General features: G+C 44.4%; 1 protein-coding gene across 1 annotated transcript; it reads left to right on the top strand.

Annotated features, from left to right (window-relative positions):
- LOC105283196 (agrin) lies at positions 1 to 27,512 on the top strand. The gene is made up of 9 exons (XM_011345775.2): positions 1 to 357; positions 20,716 to 20,832; positions 21,456 to 21,765; positions 23,433 to 23,576; positions 24,055 to 24,219; positions 24,377 to 24,541; positions 24,706 to 24,828; positions 25,305 to 25,481; positions 26,356 to 27,512. Exons 1-9 carry the CDS (start codon positions 303 to 305, stop codon positions 26,585 to 26,587), a joined length of 1,488 nt encoding a protein of 495 aa, XP_011344077.1. The 5' UTR covers positions 1 to 302; the 3' UTR covers positions 26,588 to 27,512.
- Positions 27,513 to 27,986: the final 474 nt, after the last annotated feature.

The following is a 27,986-nucleotide window of genomic DNA, read 5'->3' as shown; positions in this document are numbered from 1 at the left end:
ACGTCGCTTCGTGCGCCTCAGTCGTTCGTGGACCTCGAAGGACGATAGAGGTCGAAGAGGGCACTTCCTCCTCTCCTGGCCTCGCGGACTCTTTCGGCACGTTCCTCTTCCTCGAGTCTCCTCTCTCGGTCTTTCTCCTCTTCCTCTTCTCTCTTCTTCCTCCTCCATTCTCCATCTCGGTCACGAGGGCCTCCGGCAACAAGATAATCGTCCGCCGGAGTAAAAGGATTCCGCGCGAAGGTATCGTTTCGTAAAGTCGTCACCGGCAACGTCGTGATACACCAGAACAGGGTAACGGAAGGATGCGTCGTCAGCTCTCGCTCGTCCTCGGGATCGTCCTTCTGGGCTGCCTTCAAGGTCGGTATCGCTTTGGAAGATGTACCGAGAGTGAGAATGCACGCTCGAAACTATGTCCGAAAGCCGCGGGATGCTGAGTGCGGCGCGTTATTTTAGATGCACGCTTCTTGCTTGTCCAAGAACGACCGAGTACTAACGATCAAATGATCATGATGAATCAATTTCCGAGGCATTTCGGCTGTATTAATGTTACATTACAGGTCTGTTTAATAACGTTTAATAACGTAATATTCTCAACAATTTCTCTAGTCTTATTTTCGTATCGAAACGTTGTACGCTGAGTATACTGTTCTTTTTCTGGCATAATAAGATGATAGAGACGCGATTATTCATGTAATTTCTTTATAACGGTCATCCCCTCCATGTTAATCTCTATTTTTTACCGCGATTCTTGTAAAAACGGACAACCATCCACACTGTCATCGCTTTTTGCACTCGTTACCATGACAATTTGATATCTACTCGCTTCACGGATGGATAATTGAGAAGAGAACGAAACCAGCATGAATCGCAACCAGACGAATCCATTCGTTACTCCGCGGAGAGAGGTCGATCGTAAGAGTAAAGTCCTCGCGTTAATGATCTGCTGCACGAATGCTTGACCGATGAATATAACATTCAGAGCATTAGGATCGAATCGATACTGAAAGTAGTTCAAATACTGAAATATTCAACACTTTGCACGACATGCGTGACACGCTCGCGAAGCACGCTTGTACGTATCGCATTCATCAGGTAGGATATTTCTGTTTGACGTACGATAAAGGTGCACAATCTCCCTTCCTGATCTCTGTTCTTAAAGTTACAAGGTAAACAGGAGAAAGGGAACGAACGGATTCGACGAATCACAGGAGCGTCCGAACAGCTATTTACGCGGGAACGTGTCGAGGTGTGAAATTCAGATCTCGCGTTCGCGTACTCCCGACACGCGGAAGTCACGGTCCATGAATATCGCTGTGATTAAGGCACCGTTTCTTCCTACGCGCCAGCGAGGAGCAACAAGTAAATCGAGTGATGGGCTTCGTACCGAAATTCACGTACACGTGCGCACGTGTATCTCGACCGTGCACCCTCCCTGATTCGTCGTGGCGAACGTCGTGGCGACTCCGGTAAAGGAGCACCCATTGAGCCCGCGGGGAGGCTAACGTCCTCGGGCAAACGTGACGCCCTTTCAGGAAGGGGAAAAAGAGGGCCACGATGGAGGGGGGAGAAGAACGAGACGTTTTTCGTTTTAATCTCCCGCACGCTCGCATCCTCGTGCACGAGTCGATTCCTCCGTGCCCCGATCTCGGTCCTCTTTCTCTCTCGCTGTATGGCCCTTTTGCGTGATTCAGTGGCGTAACTATGTCGGCTCTCCCGGGTTTTTTATTCCGACGGTTTGTACGACAAGTGTCCGCGACGATAATTTGCCGAACGTGAAAACGCAATCCGTGATCAAGAGAGTCGTTCGGGGGCGCGATTCCTTACGCACGTCCCGCGTCGTAATCGGCTTATAGAACTTTGACCCGAGTTACGCACGTAAACAGGATGCATGTGAGCGTAAAGACATATCACGTAAAAACGATCCTTTCCGCGTGCCGCTTGTATCTAATCAAACATTCCGAATCAACAGTTTTACGGAGATTAACTCAATTCCGGGAGCCTATGAACTGCTGCATCCGTATCACCGTTAAAAGCCTGCTCTCGAGCGCGCGATAAGCCTGGACCGAGACACCGTCTCGATTTCTTCTTCGAGGCGGCGTTATCTCCGACGGTGCAAAACACGCAACCGGAAAATACGTGACGGGTCTCCCATGGTCTTCCGCGATACGTCGGAGTTCCGGCCGATGGTTACGCTACTGCAAGAATGCATAAAGGGTTCCGTATAGGTCGCTTCGGGTGTTCGACCGGGCACATATAACGCGCAAAACGACGAGTTAGCGGGGCTGACGCGCCTAATTAAGTATGCTAATCGTCGGCTAAAACTCGTTGCTCGTACGAGCGAGTCTGGAAATCCACGGAACGCGCGTTGCGCGCAAAAGGACTCTGGCGCGTTACTTGCCGCGTAGCGTGAGAAACCGCGAGTAACAAGACTCAACGGGGGCCCTTAACGATAGTGAAACCCTCTCTCACTTCTCTCAGTCATAACGAACTTCCGATCCGCAGCCTATAATGACGCCCGGTACCCGTTGCAGCCGCTACCAAGTCGGGAAATATCCTCGTTCGAGTTGTTGCGTCGATAATTCACCGCTCGCCTCACCGAGCGAGCGTCATTTATTCTTTCATTAACCAATCGCCAGCAATCTGTAGCGTAATTAAATAATCCAGTGCGATCGACCACGTGACTTATTATATAAATAGATTAGAAATATAGTGTCTTTATCGGTTTTATCTTAATTCGCAGTTTAATCAAACATTTGCTCATACTTTGTACATTCAATGTGCCATAGATTTTGTATTACGGTACAATTTCAGCTACATTGATATTATATTAAAGGATCATCCTCGGTATCGATTGCTTCATGTTTCAAAATTATATCAATTGTATATTTTGAGAGTCATGCTTTTTACGATTGATAAATTATGTCGCTGACTGAATTTCTCTCTTGCGCGCAATTGTGCTTTCATTAAGTAATAATTTGTAATTGTACGCGGTGTATATAGTAATCATCGTTTAAATTATGAATTACAGTTATTTCTCATATCGTCAGATCATGAGATAGCATTGTCTGCCGCCGTTGTACAAGTCTCAATTCACAGGCAAGTTTTAAGATCAAGACGACCAAGAAGTGAAACTCAACATAAATCTACGACGATAATAACGCGTGGCACACAAGATGCGCATAAATTACGATCATTACCGATTAATTAATTGCGACGAATAGACTTTTACTAGCGTCACTACATCACGGATAGTTTATTTCCCAATTAACACTGAAATTTACCGGGATTTTAATAGTCGGCAGTTAATTGCAACGTAATCAGTGTCGAATCGCATCAAACGCGGTCCAGCGAAATGAGGCCATTTCTTCCTATTCGCGCATCATCGCGTTGCTTGATTCCTATTTCACGACGTCGCAAATTTCATTAAATTATCAGTAACGATAAATCACGCGCACACGTGTTTGCGCTCGAACGAAACGACGTAGAAACGCGCGACGCGAGTAAAGCAGGATTTATGGAGGCTGAGAAATTGAAAGGAAGCTCGAAAATCTTTGTCGCGGACCGTGGGATTTTTACTTCCGGAAGTACATTTGCAAGAAACTCTCAAGATTCAACGGCCAGTCGGGATTGGTGTCCTTTCACTCGACTCGTAAACAAGTTTCTATACATGAGTACAAAGAGAATCTCTAACAACGTGTTCGACCCTTCCGACAATGTTTCGACAATATTTCCCTACATAAAGTACCGTTGAAGAATGCAATTATAATTTGTACCTCTCTTCGCGGAATATCCCAAAGATTATTTTCTTGCTCGAAACGTCAAAATGACTGGACAATTATTCGTTAATCCCAAGTCGTTTTTTTTCGTATTATTCGCATAAACTCGTTTCTTTCGGAGGGTCTGATGAGATTTTAATTCCTTAACGAGATCAGTCCTCCATGTGAGAATCTCTTGTTCCTTTCGAGCCACGAGAGCAGCAGAAACGAGTGAGCATGGGACACACATAGGGCCACACACTTTGCAAATTGCAAACTAGTTTTTATTAAGTCAGCTTTATTAATCGTAGTAAACGACATCGAAGATAACAAGACGATTTTACCTGCCATGTTTCACGTTCCGCAAGAGGGATCAGCCGTGACAGCTTTATAAAAGATGCCCGATAAGTGTGAATACATTTAAACGCCGCGTTCGCAGATGCGAACGATAATTATAAGCATTGCGATCAGTACGGAAAACTAGCGGGTGACGGAAGCGTGCCAATCAGTGCGAGAGTCCCGTAATCGCTAATTGCACGTATCATCGTTTAACAGTAGTCAGCAGCAGAACATTTTCGCGTTGCTAAGTAGGAATGCTAAAATTTATCGGTGTATCCGCCTCATTATTCCTAATTAATGGCGGATTCGATACCGTAAAGCCACGTCGGCTCCTGCCAGTCGATTGCGTTCATTTAAGCTGATCGAATCGGTTTCTCGGTTGTTTACACGACGCAACTTTATTGACATTATGCATGTATTACGGAAACGAGAAAAAGTGACTTGCAGATCTCTTATAGCTTCTTGTCCGCCGCACAGTGGGCTGAATCCCGATTCTAGCTGGACAAAAGTCAAAAAGTCAATATGAAAATATAATGTTTTCAGCTATAGGAAATTTTTCTTAAGGGTTCAGTAAATTTAATTCCACCATCAATTTATTATTATAACAAACAATAGTATGTAAAATTACTGTGAATACAGTCGAATGCTAGTAAAGCGTGAGACGCTCTTACTGTGCATTAATGTGACCTTTCTTCATATCATTTCTAATCGGCGAGATGATTGTTTATTTTCGTTTGAGTGTTAATTTATCTGGTTTTGATATATTTTAAGAAGAAGTTTCAAGCATTGAAGACATCCGATTGAAGAAGGTAACTTCATTCTATTATAATATAACAGAGTGTGATTTTGTTTCATGAAGAGTGAAAATTCTTCACATTTTAGTGCGCAACTTTTTTTTAGTGATTATTATTGATTTCAAATTTTCACAATTTCTTTATTATGATATAACTACTAACATATTTAAAAACAAATGACCATAATGAACCATAAATTGAGATATAACAAAAATTCTCCAATTTAAAGTCCAAGTATCCAAGTTAATGTAGATTTTGTTTGATATGGTTGTTATGGTTGGTAGTTCATTTTAAACTATAAAATAAATTAATTTCACAATTAGTATCTATTTTATCTTTCCAATTTATTTTATACCAATTTTTCTTAAGAAGTATATGAAAAACCTTTAACTTTAGTCAAAATGCAGTTCTGTGACATCTACTTTTTTCCTTAAAATATTTTTTACTACTTTTTTGTATTATTCTAGTCATTTGGCCCTTGTAGAGCCCATGAAATAATTTTGTCCAGCTAGAATCGGGATTCAGCCCACTGTGCGCCGTACAGATTCGAATGTTTCATATTCATGCGCTTGAAATACCCGTTAAATAATTTGCAATCGCGCGTCTCTTGATTAAAGATCTAGTTAATCATCGAATAAATCAGGTATAATTTATATTATTAAGGTCGACGACATATACTTAGTGTTCAGCCCGGAGCAGATAGCTGTTCATATAGTGCTGAATGAATGGTTCAGCACTATGTTAGTATCATTTAGTTAGTTCTCGACAGTGTGATAATGTTTGTAACGAGAATGACATTTTTCGGAGGCTACCTTGCTGAAATTACTTTGTTTAACTACAACAGATTTTCATATTATTTCTGGTGATAAGTTAAACTATTACGACACGTGATCTTGAAATGCAACGCTGTAAAAAATACAACGCGTCACAAATTATTCTTACACAACATCGTTTTTGTCGTTTTATCGGGACGTGATGCTTTCTCAGGCTCGGCCCTCTCTAATTCGTTTTTCAGTGATCGACTGGCCTTTTACCGTTACTCAAAAATGCTCAGAAAATATTTCGACGGCCTACTTCCGTGGCATTAAAACCTGAGAAATAGTCACACGGTAGAGAAATGACGAGTGACTCGGAAAGGAGTGATTTTGATTGCCTCGGGTGAAATTGTCCACAATATGTGATATTTTACGAACGTACATTATTTAACATTTCGGTAAGTTTGAGTGGCCGCATCACGTGTGACGCGCTGAAAGTCGTAATTCCGGCAAAGAGTAAGAGCTGGAAGGACTATTAAGTGAATGCTCGTAAAGATTCGCAAATGTGATGTTATGCTAAGTGGAAAGGCGTTTACTTATATGCCATCAGAGTCTCGGGAGCACGCACTGGAGATGCTATCGAGACGGTTTCCTTGTCGTGAGTCGGCGCCATTTATGCACGCGGAATAACTCGTAGAAAATGTAAATTATTCATTAAACGACGGACATTGCAGTCACGTTCCCCGTTCGACGTCAATTTTTATTTTTACTTCGCATAGAGGCAAAAATAACTATTATGAATGCGTCGACGACTGACTATCCCTCGAAAATACGTCTCGAAGAGTTACGGATATCTGTTTCTGTGCTGTCATGTTACGAGACACGCGCAGCGGATCATGCGATCGGACAGTTTTAGAGACGAGGCATTCTCGAACATAAATTTCTGTATTATCGCAGTTAATGCAAATCCGAATGCCATCAACCGGTGAAAGGCGATCGGATTTGAGTTGTAAATACAAAACGGATTCCACGTCCAGCATGCTCGCGCGTGGAGCGTTTCATAATTCAAGATCAATTTCTCAAGTTTGCAAGATGTTGGCCGCAATCTGGAATTCAACATCTTGTTTACTTCTGTACATGTTATGATATTTAGTACCCGAAGCGAACGACGAAAGTCAAAGAAAGAGGCAAGATGGATGTAATTACAGCCAATTTATTTGAAATGATTTACGTGTTGTATCCGTCATGATAATTGAATCGTTATTGTATGTGAGAAAATAATTATAGAGATAAGGTCGTTGTAAATATCGAAAGCATTACGCTATTCGTACTAACCGTTATGATAGCTTTCTTTCTCTCGGCTCGTTCTCCGTGTGCCTCATTTTCTTAATTAATCATCAATAACTGTAGTGACGTTGAGCATCAATAAACCGAATAAAAACGGCGCTCCATCTCGTTTACAGCCTCCATTCTCCATTAACGTTTCGCGAGCACGATCGATGAGCCTTCATTTAATGTTTTATTCAAATACGATAATGAATTGAACAAATTATCGATAATTTTTGATTAACTAATGGAATAAAAATTCTTTTTTCTATCAATCTCGTGATTTACATAGATAACAAACCATTTCGCTTTCGCGGAAAAAATATCACTGTCTATCGTCGCTTCTTTTAACGTAAATATAAAATATATTTATAAATATTCATTTAAATGAATAGCTTCATCCATCAAATGGACGATTAATATTCCCATTGCTTTTGTGGCGAAGAGGTAGACTTATCAATAATGATCTTACAGCAGGTACTAGATTGAAAAACAATCGCATCCGTCTCTCAATTAATCTTAGCTTGGACTAGGTCATTAACTTGTAGAACACAGTTGTCAAGCTAGTAGACAACAAGTCAGACAATTGCTCTTTCAATCGTTACGGGCTAGGCTTCGGACACCGTTACCATGGTCGATTTATCCGTCGATGCTTGACTTACTTTGCTGACCCGGAGACCCAGTGAACGTGTTCTCGTGACTGTCAAACAAATATATCATTCGCGCAAAAAATACACGACACGATCCACGCGCGAATTCGTGCTGATTTCGCAACCGATAGGATTTTCGAACAGTACTGTAATTTCTCACAAGTAATAGCGAGTGCACTTAACGCGCCCATTGATAGTTGTGCAATTTTATATCGCGTACGTAGTTATTTACATGTAATAAAATTGTGAGTAACACGTTCGATCGGTTATAACCGATAGTTGGCAGAATATAAATTAAAACCGTTTTAATGATCTTTAGATGTAAGTATTATGTTAATGAACTATCATACGTTATTGAGATAACTATTGATTATACGTGTTGATCCGCCGTGCTCGAAGATATCATCTCAAATATCGTCGTGACACTAATATATAATTAATTTGATTATAGGGAAGAACGTGTATATATTATTTTTAATCGTCATATCATTAAGTATTCAATGCCACATGACATTTTCATTATTAATCTTCGTTTTTTATAAAATGTTTCTATCCGTCCTCCGTTACTACAAATTATATTTTTAATTTTAAATGCAAGTTGATATCACTTGATTCCGAATGATGCAAAGTGAAGGACGAAAGCAATCAAGAGTTATAAAGTCGTCGAATGTTAAAATATTCAATTTTACATTTTCTTACGTTTTATCTTTTATGCATTTTACTACGTATATTATTTTAAAAAATTTCTATCAATTTGAAATATGCTTTGAAAGAGTATCTCAAGTGAAACACTCAAAATATACACGCGATATTGCAATAATTTACATTTCGTACCAGGAGAACTTTCATACCGAAATATTTGCATGTTCTTCTGTTGCAATCTGCTTTGATGAATCAAGATCAAAAGATTCAGTGCTCGGCAACAGTATTGCATTAGTAAATTATTTCGCTAATAACGGCCAGGTTACTTCGTGTGTTTGAGCGAGGTTCGCGATTTGATCTTGTTTTTGAACGCAGCGCCGTGCTGCAAATATTTTATGCGTCGCACAGTAGCATTTTGCGTGCAATTCAAATGATAGCAATTTAAAATAACTCGGAGTGCAATTTGCATCTTAAAGGCTCCGTAGCTCCGTGCTCCAGATTTCCTCGGATGCTTGTTTCACGCGCCTCGACAACTTACTCGTGACAATTGAACGAATCGCGTGCCAATGATTTTAATGACGGTAAATAAATGTTGAAATTGCTCCGGTAGCTTAGCCGCGTTCGTAATGCGCCCGAGGCCGAAAATCTTAACGACGGTGAGCAAGAGTTTCAATTATGGCAAGGATTCGCGGGCGTTCACGCCGGCGATGTTCCCCGCAACATTATATTTCAAGATTGCTTATTAGAAATGCAGAAGCGACAGGCCGTACGAGAAATCGTACGGATGGGAAAGCTGACGGGGAGGTTCTTAGGAAGAGAAACGGATGATTAATCACGGAGCTCGCGTAATAAGCCATTAGAGATTCTCGTGGTTCGCGCGAACGACCGCGCGATGGTTCCCTCGAGCTAATGAAGCTGCACGGTCGTTCTTCTGCCGTCGGAAGACGATGGAAACCCTGACCTAGACTTAAGTAGGTATGGAGGTAAGGTCGAGGTCACTTTTGTGCTCCCCCCTTGGTTAGGATACTGAATCGCTATCACGACTAGCTCTATCTCTTACAGATGCAACGATAGAAGCTTTCACTCGGGTTGCATCCGCATGCAATAACCGTCATGCAAGTAGTTGATAAAACAAAGATCAGGGATGAGTTCAGGAGATAATTGCGCTTTTTCTTCGTTCGCTCTGCGAGATGATTTGAAACTGAAATTGATAAAGCCATTAATAAACCCTGAAAGGGGGCTGCATCGCGCGAAGATGAAATTATCAACCACTTTCGCTTTGTTCCCATTCCGGATCATCGATGAAACGTCACTTCGCATGATTGAAGATCGCTGCTGTAAGTCACGTAGTACAGCGAAGCGGGAACGAAGATATAAAGGTCGAGGTTACTGTATGTGTTCCGCGCGGGAAAACAATCATTAAACGCGCTAAACGACGACGTTTCATCCTCTCGTAGCAATCAATGGCAGACTACTAATTAGCAGCCGAGGTCATCATCGTGAGTCCCCTTGCTGACGAGCAGAAACGATCTCCCTCGACATTTATACAGTTCCCGATAACTTTTAAACTACCGTTTATAATTTTTCAAAGTATTTCTTTCACGGACAAAAATTCCAATAATGATCTTGCAAAAATTCTACTAATTTCATTAAGAGAGCTCTTTCTCTCTCGCATTTATTATTATTCATTAATATATCATTATTCACTAATTATCATAATTTATTGCAATGCGTTCGAAAAAATAAATGCCGTTAGGATAGTAAACAAGCGGGCATGGAAGCAGCTGTATTATATTAAACTCTGTTATTGCTGACTGTTATTAGCCCCGATCGTTGGTAGAGCACGATCTCTATAGTATCAAACATGCAAATAAGTTACGGTCGACACATTTCGCTCGATTGAGCCGCAACAAGTGGGTTTTCTTCCAGATACATTGACCCTTCATTGAATACGTATTGTCTCTGTCCTCTCTCGCATTCGACCCTAATTACTTTTAATACGGGATTCCTTTAAGCGCGCAGGTAACACGCAGCCGATACCTATGCCACTGCACGCAACTGCGTCTTTTCCGTGTGTCTTCAACACGGATCTCGCCCGGAGATTACCTCTGTGACGCTTAAGAGAAATCTCGCTTTGAGCGAAAACGTTCCCCGCGATGATGAGCTCCAGCGAGGAACATTTCACGGTACGAATATGTTTCACGTCAGAACAAACGCAACAGGCGGTTATTTTCACGTTTCAACTACTTCGCCGGACGTTTATGTCATTTCGTGCGTTTCTTTACAAAGACTGCAATAACCGCGAGTTACGAGTGTACGACGTTAGCATCGCTAATGATCCGCTTGATATCGGGATAATCGATCCGGAACGATAATAAATTGATTTGAGAGCAAAATAATGACAAGTTCAGAAATGATGACTAATTTCCAAGTGTTATTGTTTTATAATTAATAACAAATTGCAATCTCTAGATCCGTGATTTAAGAGTGTGCGCGAGGGAATCACTAATGTTCACCTTAGCGCTCTCAGATGAAGCAACCACCTCCGATGTAATTCCGCCTTCCATAAGTCTTCACAGGAAGATAAAACGGAGAAAGGATTACAGCTTCTTCGTTGCTGGATGTCTCAGTAACGCGACTTCATCCACAGCTAATATATCTATTGCATTAGTGTGCAGAGGACAATATAATTTCTTCCTTCAAAATCTCATATTGACGAATTTGCAATGTACAATCTAATAACAGTGTCTTAATTGACAAAGTTAATCGCGGCAAAGGAGTATGGAAAATTGTAAAAATTTTGTGGTACAAAACCAATCGTTATGAAACTTGACACAAACTTAGTATGAGGTAAAATATGAAGAAATCTAACTAAAATCGACCGGCTAAATGAGTGGATCCTGGTCAAAAAGCAGAAAATGTGTCCAATGAATCGTGTGGCGGCAGTGCCATTTACCACTTATATAATCTAATTTTGGCAATAAAATAACATTGTTCGTGAATGGCTCCTCACAAATACTGCAGCTTTGTCGACTACATGAATGAGGAGTGTGTACTTCATAGAATTTCATAAAATGTCATTGGACACATTTTCTGCTTTTTGACCAGGATCCACTCATTTAGCCGGTCGATTCTAGTTAGATTTCTTCATATTTTACCTCATACTAAGTTTGTGTCAAGTTTCATAACGATTGGTTTTGTACCACAAAATTTTTACAATTTTCCATACTCCTAGGGTCTCATTGTTCCTGTAGCATGATGGAATCACCGTATAAGCCAACTTGCTGTGCGTATCTTCTCCTTTTTCTTCCTGAAATTCATCAAGATTCCTTCGCGTCGATCGGAATTGCGATCTCGTTAAGAATTCGTAGAGCGAAAGATCGGAGGAATTCGCGCAAGAGAACGAGAACCGGTCGCAATACTCCTTTGCGCGGCAACGTTATGTGCGACTACCGCCATTGTACTCCCGTTATTCAAATTCGTGAGGAATGCCGAAGCCGACGTGTCATTTACGAGAATAGTTTCAAGCGGCGTTCGCCACGATCGAATGAAAACATAATTCATCGCGGCAAATTCGCAGATGCACGCTCGAACGATCGGGGTTCACGATTCAGCGTGCACTTTGTTCACGCGAATTTTTGCCGCTGTCACCGACAGTGGTAAACTAATCCGCGTTGAATACTTCCGGAGTAACTCGAGATTACCTTCTCTCAGTCGTTGCGCAGAGAACCTCCGCGAAAACTTGCGGCCCTTTCGCCGTGTAACAGCGTGAGCTGTACCTTCGTGCGAGATAGCGATAAATTCAGTCGACCGTACACCATCGGAGATATATATCCGTTTCGTGTTAAACGCCCGAGGCTCATAATCCCTCCGACGCCGAAGAAAGTGCATTGGAAGCTATGTGGAGTCAATCGCATTATCAATGCGTGCAGTTGGATCATGAAAATCGACCCGGTCAAACGGCGTATCGTCCACGGACGCACTCGCCTGCTTGAATCCTTAGAGCATGTTTATTTCAGTGGAATGATGATAAAAATAAGGGATCATTGCACTCTTTTGTCAGCTTGTTGAAGAAAGCAAATCCAACCCTGAATGCACTAATTGGTACATCGTAGACGACAGGAAGTTTCACGAGAGCTGGCCAAGTCTTGCGATAGCGGAGTACATTCGATTGTCGATTAAAATCATCACCACCGACGCGATGCGCGTATCGGATGACATAATCGAACGCGTCGCGCCGAGTTTTCGCGACGTGGGCGGTCGCGTGCGGAAAAACGCGCCAACGTGCACGCCGCAATTTTCACGCCGAGAAGAAAAAAGCAGACGAGCGGTCGCTGCTGCCCACGGACGGAGAAGGAAGTAGCGCGACGGCTGCACGCACCTTCCTCATCGTCGTGGCGACGTCGGCGTCGATCGACGGTTTCTAACGGATCGGAGAGTCGCCTGTGTGCACGCACACGCGTACGCACGCACGCACGTGTTGGAAGATCGCCGAGTGCGAGCCGATCCGGGGAGGCAGTTTTTCGCCCCAGTACTCCACTTACGACTCGATCCATTTAAATCGAGACTCGGCGGCGGCTCTCGCGCTCCTGTCGTGCCACAGCATCACGATCGACGACGGCACACATACCGGTGCCATTCTTGCGCTCCGAGTCACGCGGATTACGCAGACCTACGTGCGCCCCTTGCAATACAGGGTTATCGGATACAGTTGGGGTTTAAAAGCGTTAAGGGGGGAACCTGCTTTAGAACGTTGAAAATAAGGTATAATTTTACGAATTTTTTTGGAGAAACTATACATCGGATCATTATAAAACTTTGATGCATTTATTAGTACATGTTTAAAGATAAAAAAAATTATTTTTTTATTTGAATATATCGCCTGTAGAGGTCGTCCTGGAGGCATCTTAGTGCAGCCGGCATTGTAAATTCGTGAGCATTCTCCTGCCTCCAAATTTCATCCAAACTGAAAAATTGAAATATTTTCTCGTTATTTATGAATTCCCATCGTCGATGAACCTTTAATATTCATAAAAACATTAAGTTAAACAATTACTTTTGCATGAAAAAGTTCAAAAACTTTGCCTAAAAATCGTACTTTTGTGTTCTAAGCTCCACCATTTTGGCACTTTTCAACTTTTTTCTTCTCTCTTTGGTTCATCGACGATGGGAATTCGTAAATAACGAGAACATATTTCAATTTTTCAGTTTAGACGAAATTTGGAGGCAGGAGAATGCTCACCAATTTGCAACGCCGGCGACGCGGCTGCACTAAGATTTCTCCAGGACGACCTCTACAAGCGATATATTCAAATCAAAAAATAATTTTTTTATCTTTAAACATGTACTAATAAATGCATCAAAGTTTTATAACGATCCGCTGTATAGTTTCTCCAAAAACAATTCGTAAAATATACCTTATTTTCAGCGTTCTAAAGCAGGCTCCCCCCTTAAGTGGGACGAGAGCGACTCTCGAGAGTGCACGCGTGTGGCATGAAAGGGGGTCGTTCGGCTATCATGCAGCGTAATTAGCGGCCCTTTCTCTCTTTCCAGTGTATTTATTATGCAAACGACCCGCGACTGCCAGTCTTTTCATCGTTTTAATCGTCGAATCAAACCGCCGCTGTCGATTTTATACGGCGACGCGAACCTAATCGAGATTCTCTAGCGGAGGTTGAAGTAGTCGAGTTTCACTCGAATCGGAGGTCGTTTACCGGAAATACTGACGGTGCAACGCGCGCGATTCTTCTTTTTTACTCATCACTGCATGCTGAAACCTGCCGTAAATAAATTACACGTAGAGTCCGGCACGTTGAGAGCAGTAAATTAGCATTCTAAAGTTCCTGTTCGGGTATGAAGCAGTAACGAATTCCACGCGATACTCCGACACATCTGTTTCCCTGGAATTCAGGATCTCTTTGAGAATACCGGTCAGGTCGCGTTTAGCGCACGACAAGGCGTGAATATCGGATGTAATTGGCAAGAACAACACGGATTTAACGTTAGTTGAGTAACGTTTTATTTCAGACGCGGACGGCAATTAACGAGTCGCGAAACTACCTGTCAGCGTGAATAGCATCTTTGCGCCGTAATGTTTTTTCTTGAAATAAAAATGTCAATACAACCGTTTCACACGTCCGATCGAAGCAAGATTGATACATGCAACACACGCGACTCATCGTTTAACATTCGCGAACATCGACTGGTTATTGCTTGCTCGTTTAGTCCGGATGAACTGATTTTTCGATCGACGTATGCAAATGATTTCCGTCTCTCTCTCTCTCGATCCGGGTGCGATATCCAATCTGTTGCGAGTTAATTGTGCTTAGCGGTGAATAATTTTCTTTCCGCGCGAATGCCGCTCGGGTTTGTTTGTCGTGTCTTTTATTTGGCGCGTGCTCGCGCACGATACCCTTTCTCGACATTGTGCAGCATAGAGATACAGAGAATACCATCGCGAGAAATAGATCGAGTCGAGCATCCAGCTTTATCCTCGCGCGCGAGTGTCCAGCCGGCCGTATCCCGCGATTTAATTAGTTTTTTGTCACGTGTTGAAATACGAACCAGCTCGTATACAGTTATAACAGATCACGGCGAACCGGTACCGCCGTCGATCGGTGTGTGTCTGCGACCTCTGGTCTCCACCCTGAAAATTCTCCCGAGGCCGGGTAGCCGCGGCATTTCTTTTGGCTTCGAATCGCATTGTCATCCCGCGATATAACGGTCTACGACTCGCCGTTGCCTTAATAATTAATCCGCTGGTATCTGGTATCGGAGCAATATCCTCAATACGTACAAGCACGCGGTAATGAACGGCAAAATAACAAATACTAGAAGGTTACATGAGATTGCTCAGCTCGTGAAAAGCGAGGTAAGACAATTTCGTTTGTAATTACATACATCGTTCCCCGTGCGGAGAGACGAGACGAGGCGAGGCCTCGTTAATGCAGCACTGACTGTACGGACGTGTTACGGGACAATGCTATGAGGAAGACGAGATCGTTTCGCGGCGATAAAGAGCGCGGCAGCGCCGGGCCGGACCGGGATGATCAGCCGAGGCAATGTGTTCCGAGCATGGAACTGACCGATCGCTCGAGCAGAGTATGAACTCCCGTGATTTTGACGCTATCGACTGCAAATGATTTACGGGGTGCCCTCACGTGGAACGGACGTTATTGACGATAGCGTCTCGCGAGCGCGTAATTACGCCAAGACACATCGTGACCGGAAGTACGACGATGCGATTTCAAGCTGATCCGAGGATCAATTGTAGACGTCAACGCGAAATGCGAGCAGTTTTATTACTGACGAAACCAGAGGATACAAAAGTTCCAGTTCAACGATGGATGAGAGTGCATGAATCAAGGAGCATTATTAAGTCATGATAATTGAATGGTACGAAGCGGGCTTGGGGCAAGTCTATAATTTGCAAGATGCGCTTCGTATAAGGCTTCGCATCTAAAGTGGCTGTAAATAATTAAAACAGTGAAACAAGGATGCGTAAACTGAGGAATCAAAGAAAAATAATCTGAACGAGGCAAGCAATCGGCTTGATCTTGTTACACTGTAGAGCAGAAAGGAATTTCGAATCCCCCTCGGCTTATGTGCTGATAAAATGATGATATTTCTTAAGCACATAATCGGATCTGAACGTACATTGCTGAGATCTGATACGACATTCGAGACAGCTGCTTATCGCGAAACAATATAATGCCTACGTTTACCAGAAACTGCCGTTTGCATGCTTTTCACGCGAATTTATACGATCGCATTCGCGCGCGTTATCGTAACTGGTGTTGCTGCAAACCGGTTTTAATGACTGATATACTATCACGAGAATGCGCATCGGCGTGCGTATCGTCGAATCATCGCGTGATCATCGATTTACTCACCAAGATCGCTCTATCGAGACTCTATAAACGAAATCGTTGAATGAAACAGTTGTGTAAGATGCTGGAGCTTCGCGTATAATTGGCACAGATATCTCATTTCTGTATATTAACTCGAAGAGTCTGTGAAATATAACTCGTTCTGATATCTGTTTCACGTAGATACATATGTAAAAGTGCAGGAAACGTAAGAAAACGTCAAGTCTGGTCGCGTAATCGATCTAGACGGATTTATGAGCGCGTTGCAGATGCTTGCGCTTCGCCATTCGAACAACGACATCATCGATCAATGTAACAGTACGGAAAAAGCTTGTACGTATCAGCGTCTCCTATCGCATTCGACGATCGCGCCGAACGATCGAATAATTTATGCTTTGACCGTGCCGATTTTACCTCTCGCGCGTGTAAAGTGATCACAAGGAGCGTTCTTCTCTCCACCAAAGGAGACTTTCTCGCGCCGCATCGCGGGACAGAAATTGCATGCTAACGCACTTTAAGAATTAGCATTGTCTACAGTTGACTTGACGAGTAGTAGAATTTTGACCGAGATGCGTATTGTCATCGGAAGGATGACAGGCCTAACTCGTCGAGGTAGCTTCGTTGGAGGAGGACGCACGACGAGACCCACCTAATTGTGCCGTTAAAAGTGCTAAAATCTATTTAAGAGACCGATCGATCGCCGAGGGCACGACAAGTGCCTCCTCTAATTTGTCACACATCCTAACGAGCCTTCATGCCGAGGGATTCTCGAGGAGGAATCGCGAGAGGAAGCTAACGTACTACATAACTCCGGCACGAGCCCGATTCATGTATGCGCATACTCGAGCGCGTAGTAGGCGCGCACGTAGCCGCGTACTGCGCGCGAACCTGCAGCCGCGTAATATGCGCGATCGTTCTGCCATCAATTACCGGCCGGCGTGGTGAGCTTGTTCGTCTTGCCTGGTTTCACTTCCATTTCTGGTTTTCACGACGCGCGACGAGCACCGACGAGGTCCATCCATCACGCGAGCGCGAGGCGACCGATTTTCCCCGACCCCACCGATCGCGGAATCGAACCCGCGTCGCTGGAAGTGAAAAGGGGAGATTCACGTGAAAAAGAAAAAAAAAACAAATGGTCGCGGACCGAGAGAGAGGACGGCGGTGAAAAGTAACCCGGTACTCGCCAGTGAAATCGATTAAAAGCTCTGCGCCGAGCCATCTCGAATCCGCTCGAGAGAGCGGCGCAGCATCCGGCCAGCTGATCCGCCGCTCTTCTCCTCGCCGAGAATAGCTCAGCGAGGGCAAGAGGAACAAAAGGCGACACTCGGCATTAATCGTTTTATGTACTCGCCGCGGCGCGTACATTTGTATATATAAAATCGTTCCGGTTCGTTAAACCGATCTTTATTTCAGTCGTTATCGATCTCGGCGAGCGCTCGCGACTCCGTCGCGTTCGTCCAGTCCTCGGACTCCCGTTTCGAGGACGAAAATCCGCAGAGCAGCATCAACCCGGTCGCCGATGCATCCTTGCCGCGGTTCACCGACCCGCATGTACCTCTCCCTCTCGCGTCTCCCCTCCTCCCCTCATCTTCTCGTCCACCTTCTCTTTCCTTTCCTACCCGGGCGCATTCATTGTGCATCGCATCGCGCGCATGCACGCGCGCGCGCGACCCGTACTTTCTACGCTCGTATAATTCGATCTGCATTGTTCGCCAATCGCCGATCGTCGCTTATCCAGACCGCGCCGGTCTGCTTATTGGCATAATTGATTCATTTAATCACGTCGGCAAGAAGGGACGGGTGACCACTCGTCCAGCCGCACGAACCGTCAGATCAGATCTTTCGACGTGAAGAGATCATGTCGTCTACCTCAAATACGATTTAACGGAACGTCCACGAGGCTACTATGCGACCACTATGTAACAACTTTCCGTTACGTTTCTTATTTACATGCCGCTGGTTTACACGCTGGTCTACATATTTTATCGAGATGTGCCGTGTGGGAAATAATAACAGTTCGGTATTCTCACGGCATTGATTCACGCCGGGTCGATTAACACACCGAAATCATCAATTATCCCATCGAGACGAGTGTTTTATGAAACAACATGCTAATTCATTGAAATGGCCACTGCCCGTTGACCCATTTTTCAGTTCGTATGTGCGATGTACAGGAATCGTATTATGTGTAAAGGAGGACCGCTACGGCAATCAATTAAAGTATCAATTTGGTATGCGAGATAATTTCATAATTTGCGGGACGTGAATAATGAAACGTTGAAATTTAAAGTGTTCGATTGCCGTCACCGCTAGCGGAGAGCACAATTGATTATTTTTAATAATTATTTCACGAAGGATAAATATATCGAGAAATGCTCGTGAGTTATTTCTGCTGATCAAAATAATTAGCGCGCCGAGAGCAATTACCGTAAACGTACACAAGAAGCACGCAACGTCGTTTCAAAGTTCATTGTACGCGTACAAAATATCTCTCGATGAAAATCTGCTCCTTTTTAATTATTAAATTCTGTCCCGCGTTATATGGCGGAAATGATGAAGGGGGATAGGCACAGCGCATCGAGCGGCGCAATTAAAAAGACGAATGATCGATCGGCAGAGCGGGTTACAGGGCAGCGCGAGGCGATCGATTCTGCCTACGTACAATCAAAAGATTGGCCGTAAGTGAGTAATACTTTCAGCCTATTGAGAGCCTGTGGCTCCAGGAATCCACCCTCGACAGTTACGATGAATTCAATTTAGATATCGCAACGCAGCACGCTGATATACACAGTGGCACGAGACATCATGCGGCCCCGGCGGATCGATAAATCGTAATCAACGTGCGATTTTGCAGTTTCTCAGAAACCTACTTTAACGTCCGTGTGGTACATGCGTGTGTCCCGATTGCCCACAAAACGCGAGGAATTTCGATCGATCGTCATGCAATGCACGCTTGACCGAAAGCAACCGAAAATAGGAAGGCAGCGGAGCAGCGCGCGGCGTAAAGACGCTAATTTTTGTGCCTCGATATCTTTTTAGGCGGAAACGCGCGAGCCAGAAACCGACCAGATTCACGATCTACCAGTTGCTAATTACGGTGCAACTCACGAGATTAATAAATAACGTATCAATTGGTTGTACGGACTCGATATCGGGGAGACTCGTAACGCCTAATAAAATGCGGTTCGATGCGTTTCCCCGATAGTGAAACGAAACGGATGGGGCAACCGCGCCCTCGGACTCGGTACATCCTTAACTGTACAGGTCGATTTTATAATTTGTTATATATTATGCGATCCGGTATGGAACGAGCGCCGTAAATCCCATGTGCTGTTGACCCGACGAGCGCTGGACCGAGACCAGCAACGCGCGGCGGACCTGCATACGCGGCAGATATCTGCCTCGGACGGTCAACCGGAAGTAATTAAGGTTTCGACAGAGAATTTGCTCGCGACGACGAGAGGAACCTCGTCGGGGAATTACATTACATCTTACCCTCCGCCGTCTTACCGTTTCTCTCCCGCGCGCGGCCTTAAATATCACCTCGATACGGCCTGCGTGCGTATTTCTGTCCATGCAGAATGCCCCGTTAACGATTTAATATACTGCCTCGCATCCTCCGCGCGTACTATAATGCCAGGAGAGGCGATGTACCAACGATGTAGCAGCAGCCTCAGCTTCTCGTAAAAGCCCGCGTCCGCGCGGTAATATCCCGGCTTTCGACGTTTCCGTGTGACCTGAGCGCTTTTGCAACCGTACGACTATCTCGGCCCCGTGACATTTGGCTGTAAAGCATCGGGCGACCATCGTGCAGGAATCTCCGCGATGAACATTCCCCGCGGAATTGTTTAATAATCGTGTAAGAACGCGCACGTCGAATGTATCTCCCGTGTGATGTATTCCATAAGCTTCGCGTCGTGATTAGCTCGCCGATCGCGTCAGCCCGATCTTATCGGATCTATCGCTAAACGTTTCCGCGATACACGCGAGCGCCCGTCTTCGTCCGCTCCCGCATTCAATGATTTAATAAACCTCCCATGTTCAATGGGCTGCAATATCCTGGATATTCGAGCGATCGTTTCGTCAGAAGATCCCGCAGTGAGAGATAACTTGATTATATTCATGGTATCATGGTCGAACGATGCTTACTCACTTCCTCCACTTAGGCAGGTATTTATTTTTTGCTATTGACTTTACTTCCTCCCTGTGCCCCGACCGCGTTACATATATGCTTGAAAGCATTATTATTATAATTACGGCATTATAATAATAGGCCCTCTTAATACGCGGGCTATGTGTTACCTTGATGGCGCATAACAAAACCAAGTGCCTAACAGTAAATATTATTACACTTATCTTTTTTTTTCTATTGACGGGAGTACCGTTGACGCTTAAATTTCGCTTTTCTAACAGTACTCGGACGTATCCGGTACAGCCCATCTATTAAGCAAGTAAGAACGATATCTAGCTGTTAAAACCTCGTACCTACGCATTCCGCGAGATTATTCGCGGTGATACTGCATCTCTCGGTATGATATAGCGTTTGTTATTGACGTCTATTAACGTTGGCACTTTTTTCCACGCAGATTATGTATCCGGTGCATGTCCCAGGATATGTCCACCGAGCGGCGAACCCGTTTGTGGCAGCGATGGTGTCATATACGCGTCGCAGTGTGAAATGCGGAAGAAGATGTGTGGAAAGGGTAAGGCGCTTTTAATTATAATAGTTATTACAGTACGCCGCGTATATATATATATACGCTCCGGTTCGCGCACTGCGAGATTACAGTTTCCTTCTTCCGAGACGTTCGTCGTGTACGTACATCATGGTGCCTCGTATGGTTTCGCGTTATCCCGTTTGGTTATATTAACTGACCGTAAGAATAGCGCGTAAGCCCATTAGCAGCGGTTTATCGAGAAGCATTATATTATAACCACCGCAGCGGACGCGCTTCAATTACAATCGCGGAAATAACGCGATCTTCGCTCGTCGTACTTACGCGATGCATTTCCACTTAATCGTGTGCGCTCCGTAACGCGGACGGGCACGATGAAGAGATTTCCGTCGTATCCCCCCTCTTGCCCGCGATATGGTAACGAGGATCCGTTCATTCGTAAAATAGACGGTTAGGATAAATGGTACCGGTACCGGCAAAAGGCGAATCGCGATTTCCTAGAGCCTCGAAACGAACTATTTGCACGTTAAAGTGCCGGGCGATCTGTTCGTTGCACGGCCAACGAGGTCGTACGGAGGATCTCGTTTCGCTCGATGACCGCGCGAATCTATCCACGTATCTCATTATTTCGCCGTCGTGCGCTCATTTAGGTGTTACCGTGGCCACGGAGAAGACGGCTTGCCTGAGGTCATCCGGTAGTAAGTGCGAGCATCGCTGCCCGGGTGATCAGGATCCGGTATGCGGCACCGATGGGCGTACCTACTTGAACAAGTGCATGCTCAGGGTGGAGATCTGCCGGGTCGGGATCGAGCTGTCTCATCTTGGACCATGCAACAATATTTCGGCCCACAGGGAGAACTGCCCGGTCTCGTGCGACTTTGCGCCGCTCGACGGACCGGTTTGCGGAAGCGACGGAAACGTCTACAAGTCTACGTGTCAGATGAAGCTGCTCACTTGCGGGTAAGTGCAAAGGCCAAAAGCAATTGCGACTCGGTGATCACGATTAACCACGAAGATCGCGCGAATTTCAGGTATCACAAAATTGCCTTTCAATTTCACCGCGTATTCCGACGTAGCTCGAGGTGGGGTACTTCTCCGCGCGAAAGGTCAATGAATATTTGTTTTATATTGGGTCATTAAGTATGAAACTTTACAAATGTAAAAGCGCCATCTTTAACATTTGTTATCTCAAATTTGGCGCCAGACGTCAGTATCAGGTTAGGTTAGTGTGATAGATGTATGTTCGCTCTTCAAATGTCATATTTGTTTGTTCAAATATCTTCATTAGTTTTATTGGTGGATTCTTTTTTATAGAACTATGGAAAAGTTCAAAATTCGTGTGATTTATGAATATGAGTTCCGCCGTGGAACCACAGTGTCGGAGACAGCTCGTAATATCAACGCTGTATTTGGTGAAGGTTCAACTACTAAAGCAACGGTGGGCAATTGGTTCAAAAACTTCAGAGATGGAGATTTCAGCCTCGCTAATGAGCCACGTGGAAGACCAAAGACGAAGGTGGATAATGATCACTTGAGAGCCGTAGTAGAGTCCGATCCATCTCAAAGTACACGTGAATTGGCATCGATATTCAATGTTTTCATACCCACCATATTGGTTCATTTAGCTGCAATTGGTAAGATAAAGAAGTTGGACAAATGGGTCCCGCACGAATTGACCGATGCGCAGCAGGCGCAACGTCTAGAGGCTTCCCCTTCTTTGCTTTCCCGTCACAAAAATGAATCTTTTTTGAATCGAATTGTGACCTGCGATGAAAAGTGGATACTCTACGACAATCGTAAACGCTCACATCAGTGGTTGAACGCTGATGAACCACCGAGACATCACGCGAAACCCAACGTTACACAGAAGAAGCTTATGGTGACTGTTTGGTGGTCCAGGTCAGGTGTTATCTACTACAACTTTATGAAACCTGGTACATCGATAACGGCTGAAGTATATTGCAAGCAACTGGACGAAATGATGCAACAACTTGCTATTAAACAACCGAAATTGGTCAATCGGTCAATGCCAATCCTGTTGCATGATAATGCTCGACCGCACACTGCACGACTGACCGTGGCAAAGCTACGGGAGTTGGAATTGGAAACTCTCCGTCATCCACCATATTCACCAGATCTATCACCTACCGACTATCACTTCTTCCGGAATTTGGACAACTTGTTGGTGGGAAAATTCTTCAATTCTCAACAGGCAGTCGAAACAGCCTTCCGCGACTTCATCGATTCCCGTACTCCTGGCTTCTATAGTAGAGGCATAGACCAACTACCACTAAAATGGCAGAAGTGTGTAGATAACATGGGCGCATACTTCGATTGAAAATAAATCATGTCCATGTGCCAAAAAATGCAAAAGTTTATGTTCTATTTGTAAAGTTTCATACTTAATGACCCAATATGTTAGCTATTTTCTTCTGCTTTGAAGGATTCACAGGAAAAGTACTCTCGCTGCAGTCGTTATTTTTATTACAGTCGCCTCTCCCCGTGAAGCATACAATAAAACAACTACGTAACATGTATTATTCTGTGGCAAGGAAAGTTTATTCGCCAAGTCTAACATAAAACTAAGCCTAGCCGCAAAACGATTTTGACTTTTTCCTCGTTCGCAGACAAGGCGTCGTGCGTACGAATAAGAAACACTGCCAGACCACAAGACACTGTCGTGAATCGTGCTGGCGTGGTGCCAAGCCCGCCTGCGGTAGCGATGGCATTTTATACTCAAACACCTGCAAAATGCGAGCGAAGAACTGCGGGTAAGCGAACGTACGACCGGAATCGTCTCCGCGGGACCCTTCTGGCAAAAATCTCGGATTCTCGTAGCCCTACCGCGTTCCCCTTTCCCCTCGATGCCTGTCCACGCACTTAATCACTCATAAATCGCTTCCCCGTGTGCTCCTCGTTATACCGCGCGCAGCTTGAAGAACACTCGAGTTGCCTCGTTTGCCTCTCAATCACGCTAATCGTCCCTCGTTTCTTTTCACCGGGATTTTTGCCTGAATATCACATGCGATTTATTAGAATGCGAAATACGCTCTCGAGAGAGTCACGCGACTTAACGTTTCTCGATATCGAGATATTCTCTTTGAAATAACTGCTGCTCGATGAATTTTACGTTTCCATCTACCTATATTCCTCTTGTGCTATTTCTTTTCGCGGTTTTATTAACTCAATCCCATCAATTCCAACAATTTCATCGAGCTCCAGCGATATTTATCAGACTGTATTCTTTAGCAAACACGTGTTCGAAGTGCCGATGTCGTTCTGCGTATCCCGCGAACGAACATCCGGAAGCAACGCGTGTCCCTTGGACTGCAAAAACGAGCCGGAAATATCGGTTTGCGGATCGGACACGAATATATATAGGAACGAGTGTGAGATGCAAATGCTAAACTGTGGGTAAGCGTTTATCATCGTCACTAATTTATAAGTAGCAGCTATTTGATTTTCGTTGCGCAATGTTACAAATAGAATAGACGAAATCACGCGCGCGGCGCGTACGCCTCACGAGTAATCGACGGCCGGTCACGAATCTTTAGCAAAGATTAATTAACAGGCATGCAAGACGAAAGATAACGGTAGTGGACTTCGAGAAGTGTCGATCCCGGCTAACTAAATGTATGAAGCAACAGCAGAGGTGCGGAAGCGAAGTGGATCCGGTTTGCGGTAGCGATGCGAATACCTATTCAAACCAATGCCACCTAAATGTAGCTGCTTGCTTGTAAGTTATGCTTATTTTACTAAGAGAATACTGATGAACCTTTAAAACATCCACACCGTACGATTTCAAATTGATGCCAATCTTAGAAGCATGCACGTCGATCGTAACTCTTTGGATTTTGTACTTTGAACAGCAAGCTGACCTTCTTCTTCGACACGTTTCAGAAAGGGCATCCAATTGGCCCACGTTGGTGAATGCACGACCTTGAAGGAGATCGAACACTGCCCCGAAGATTGCACCGAAGTTCCCGAGGAACCAGTTTGTGGAAGCGACGGCAACGTTTATCGGTGATTAAGAGTGTTATTTGGATTCCCGGATCTCCCGAGTCGCCCGAAGGTGCACTCGGACGGTCATTTGTTAAGAGACATTTGGGATTTTGGGACCGTTTCTCAAACTTGTTTTTCTATTCTGGTCCCTGATTCAGCAATGTCTCGAGCAAAATGATGTCATTAATCACTCTAAATTTTACATGTTTTCGTCGGTGAGCATGTAAGGTCCATTCGAGATGTTTACACCTAACCGAGCGTTATTCGCGACGAGACTCGGATAAAAATATTTCTGGCCATATCGAACGCATCCTAATTAGCAAAAATCAAACGCTCGAACAGAGTGTTCGAAGTGGAGAATTGTTTGAGGATTAGGGGTGATTCGAGCTGAACGCAGCGTGTAGTAATCAAGAGTGCTCGATCGGAGAGCTAGTGATCGGATCGTTCCAACTTGAATGTTTGCGGATACTTTATGTATGCACTCGTATGCATTTTAGGTCTCTCTGCCATCTGCAGCGTGAGACTTGCGGCCAGAGGGTAGTTCAAGTTCCGGCACAACATTGTCGCACCACCGCACTCTGTAACCAGATCTGCAGCGGGGAGCGTCAGTTTGTTTGCGGCTCCGACAACAAGCTCTATCGCAACGAGTGCGAGATGAAGAGGGACAATTGCGGGTAAGCCGCCTGACCGCGAAGCATTATGTTCGCGTGTTTCAGTGGGGCATGGTGCTTTTGTTCGACGAGTATGCAATCAGCGAGGCACTTTTAATAAATTAACCCCTGACTGACTCTCAAAAATCCTCCGAGATAATAAACGCGGCAAGGAAGGAACATGATCCAGGATTCGATTTCTCCAGTTATTAAGCTAATTAATTACATTACATTCGTTAGTAATAAATGAACTTGTTACTAACAAGCTTAGATGAAATTGGTTTATTTGAGAAAAGTTTGCGGCGCGTTTCGTGTCGCGTATGCAAGTAATTGCGTTGACCGCGATCGCATTTTTCCGGGCATAATACTTTCATAGACTTTCATTACGCCCGATCGCGCGCTGGAACACATCCGCGGAAAAGAAACCAAAAAATCGCCTAGGAAACTGCTCCCCGAGAAACGGTTAATCCGAGTCGGCATTGCGCGCGTGTCCGATGAACGTGCGCGATTCAGTCGGAAAGCCGTTTCATCATATCTTCTTTACGGAAATAATAAACTACTTATATCGGCCGCATACCAGCAGGATGCTTCCGAGGCCGCTATTCAAATACGCGAGAGGAAAGTATCCTACTTTGTGAGTGCGCGCGCGTAATTGAACATGAACCGCGCGCAATCTCGAAAGTAGAGATTATCGGTGCCTCACCGCGACCCATTTTCCCAAAGAAATCATTTTCTTTTTTCGACCGCTTTCTAATATGCCCGCTTCTAACGCGCGTTCATCGAATACATCGCCGGCACCGGTGAACAAAGCAATTTTAGAGAATAATTCAACCGTAACTTCTACCAATAAACCTCAAATCTCAATCTGAAATGTCGAGATCGTGCATTTCCGTTGCAGGAAACACGTGTACGTGGTGCCTATGAAGAGATGCGTCCAGGGTTTCTTGTTTCGCGGCTGTCAGAAGATCTGCCCGCCTTATTACGACCCCGTTTGCGGCACCGACGGCATGACGTACAGCAACGAGTGCTTCCTAGAAATCGAGAACTGCCGCAGCAGGAGTCTCGTCACGAAAAAGTATCACGGAGTATGTGGTCAACCGACAGAGGAGCCGAAAAATTATCTCTACTAAATCTGGAAAGGAAAATGTAAAAAGAAAGAAAATAATCAACCGAACCGAGATCATTTCATTCGTAACTTCTAGGAATTCGAGAAACGACGATTATACTATACATTCATTCGTCTCTAAGTATTTATTCGCTCGACAAGCCAGCTGCAAATTCGCTGATCGATCGAGTAGTCGCCCTATCTGAGCGTATCATTTTAGACACCATCCAGACAAGCGCGGTGCGATGGGAAGTTCTGTAATTTGAATCTTGTAATGTGAATGAAGAAAAACAGGTTCGAGAGAGAGAGAAACGAGCATCTTGCCAGTCGCAGTCCGGATTGTTATCGTAACTTGTTACTGCTATTTCTACGATAATACTGCCGCGATTGTCGATTCTTTCTCGCACGGGTGATTCGCGCGACGGAATTGTGATTCGCAAATGGATATCGTGCGTGAGAATTGACGAGAAATTGTCGCGGGCTTGAAAATATTGCCGCCCCCTTTTCTTAAATGGAGAAAGAGCCGCCAGTCACGTATCGAGTATATAGTCCTATCGAGATGTTCGCACATACTTGACGATATAGATTCATTCTCTTATTTATTGTAGCATTGATCATTACATACGACGCGATTTCATTTCTCTCATAGCTACGCCCGTCATATTAATTATGGCTATTGAGGTATCGACGCGGAAGCGATGTCGGAGCGTATTCTTATTCTAGGGGAATATTGTGCTATTACATCTTCCGATATGTGATGTGTGTTCATTTATTATTATTAATATTGTATTATCATCGCAATCTTAATTTATTATCGAATATGCGAGACTTTCCCTTCTGTATCGACACTAACACTGTATACGCTTCCAACGTCAATAATAAATCATACATGTATATTTTAAGATATAAAGCTGCATAAAAATTACACGTGCAACGTGTCTTGGAAACGACATGTTATTTACTCGTTTATTTATATGATTTTGAATTTATTTATGACATTTTCTGCGACGACCCAGAGATCTGAGAGACATTTCAGAGGACAGCCATTTTGACAAATATACGGCGATGCAAGCATCAAAAAACCGCTCCGTTAGCGAGTCGACGAATTTTCCCTCTCCCTGGCGCTTTATAAATGAAATTCACTTACCAATGATCATGATGGCGTTGCAGTCTTGATTGCTCGATTCGCGGCAACCTCGGAGCGGCGCTTCCAATAATTCGCTTCACTCAGGTGGACATGGACACAAGTATCGAGTAAATGCGAGCAACGAGTACGAACCGATGCGATACTAATTAACACAGATTATCTCTCGGTACTTTTATCGCAACGTCCGGTACTCTAGTCCACCTTTGACTCGTTTTGAAAGACAAAAGACGCGAAAAACTTGCTTCGACATTCCCGACGCGACGCAGCACAAGGCAAA

This window comes from Ooceraea biroi, chromosome 3 (genome assembly GCF_003672135.1).
Source record: "Ooceraea biroi isolate clonal line C1 chromosome 3, Obir_v5.4, whole genome shotgun sequence".
NCBI lineage: Eukaryota > Metazoa > Arthropoda > Insecta > Hymenoptera > Formicidae > Ooceraea > Ooceraea biroi.
Note: the sequence above shows the minus strand (reverse complement) of the source record. Positions and strands in the feature narration are given on the sequence as shown.

Coding starts and splice junctions, on each gene's coding strand:
- LOC105283196 (XM_011345775.2), top strand. CDS start 303: ATGCGTCGTCAGCTCTCGCTCGTCCTCGGGATCGTCCTTCTGGGCTGC. Junction 24,542..24,705: donor CTAAATGTAGCTGCTTGCTT/GTAAGTTATGCT, acceptor GACACGTTTCAG/AAAGGGCATCCAATTGGCCC. Junction 24,829..25,304: donor AGCGACGGCAACGTTTATCG/GTGATTAAGAGT, acceptor TATGCATTTTAG/GTCTCTCTGCCATCTGCAGC.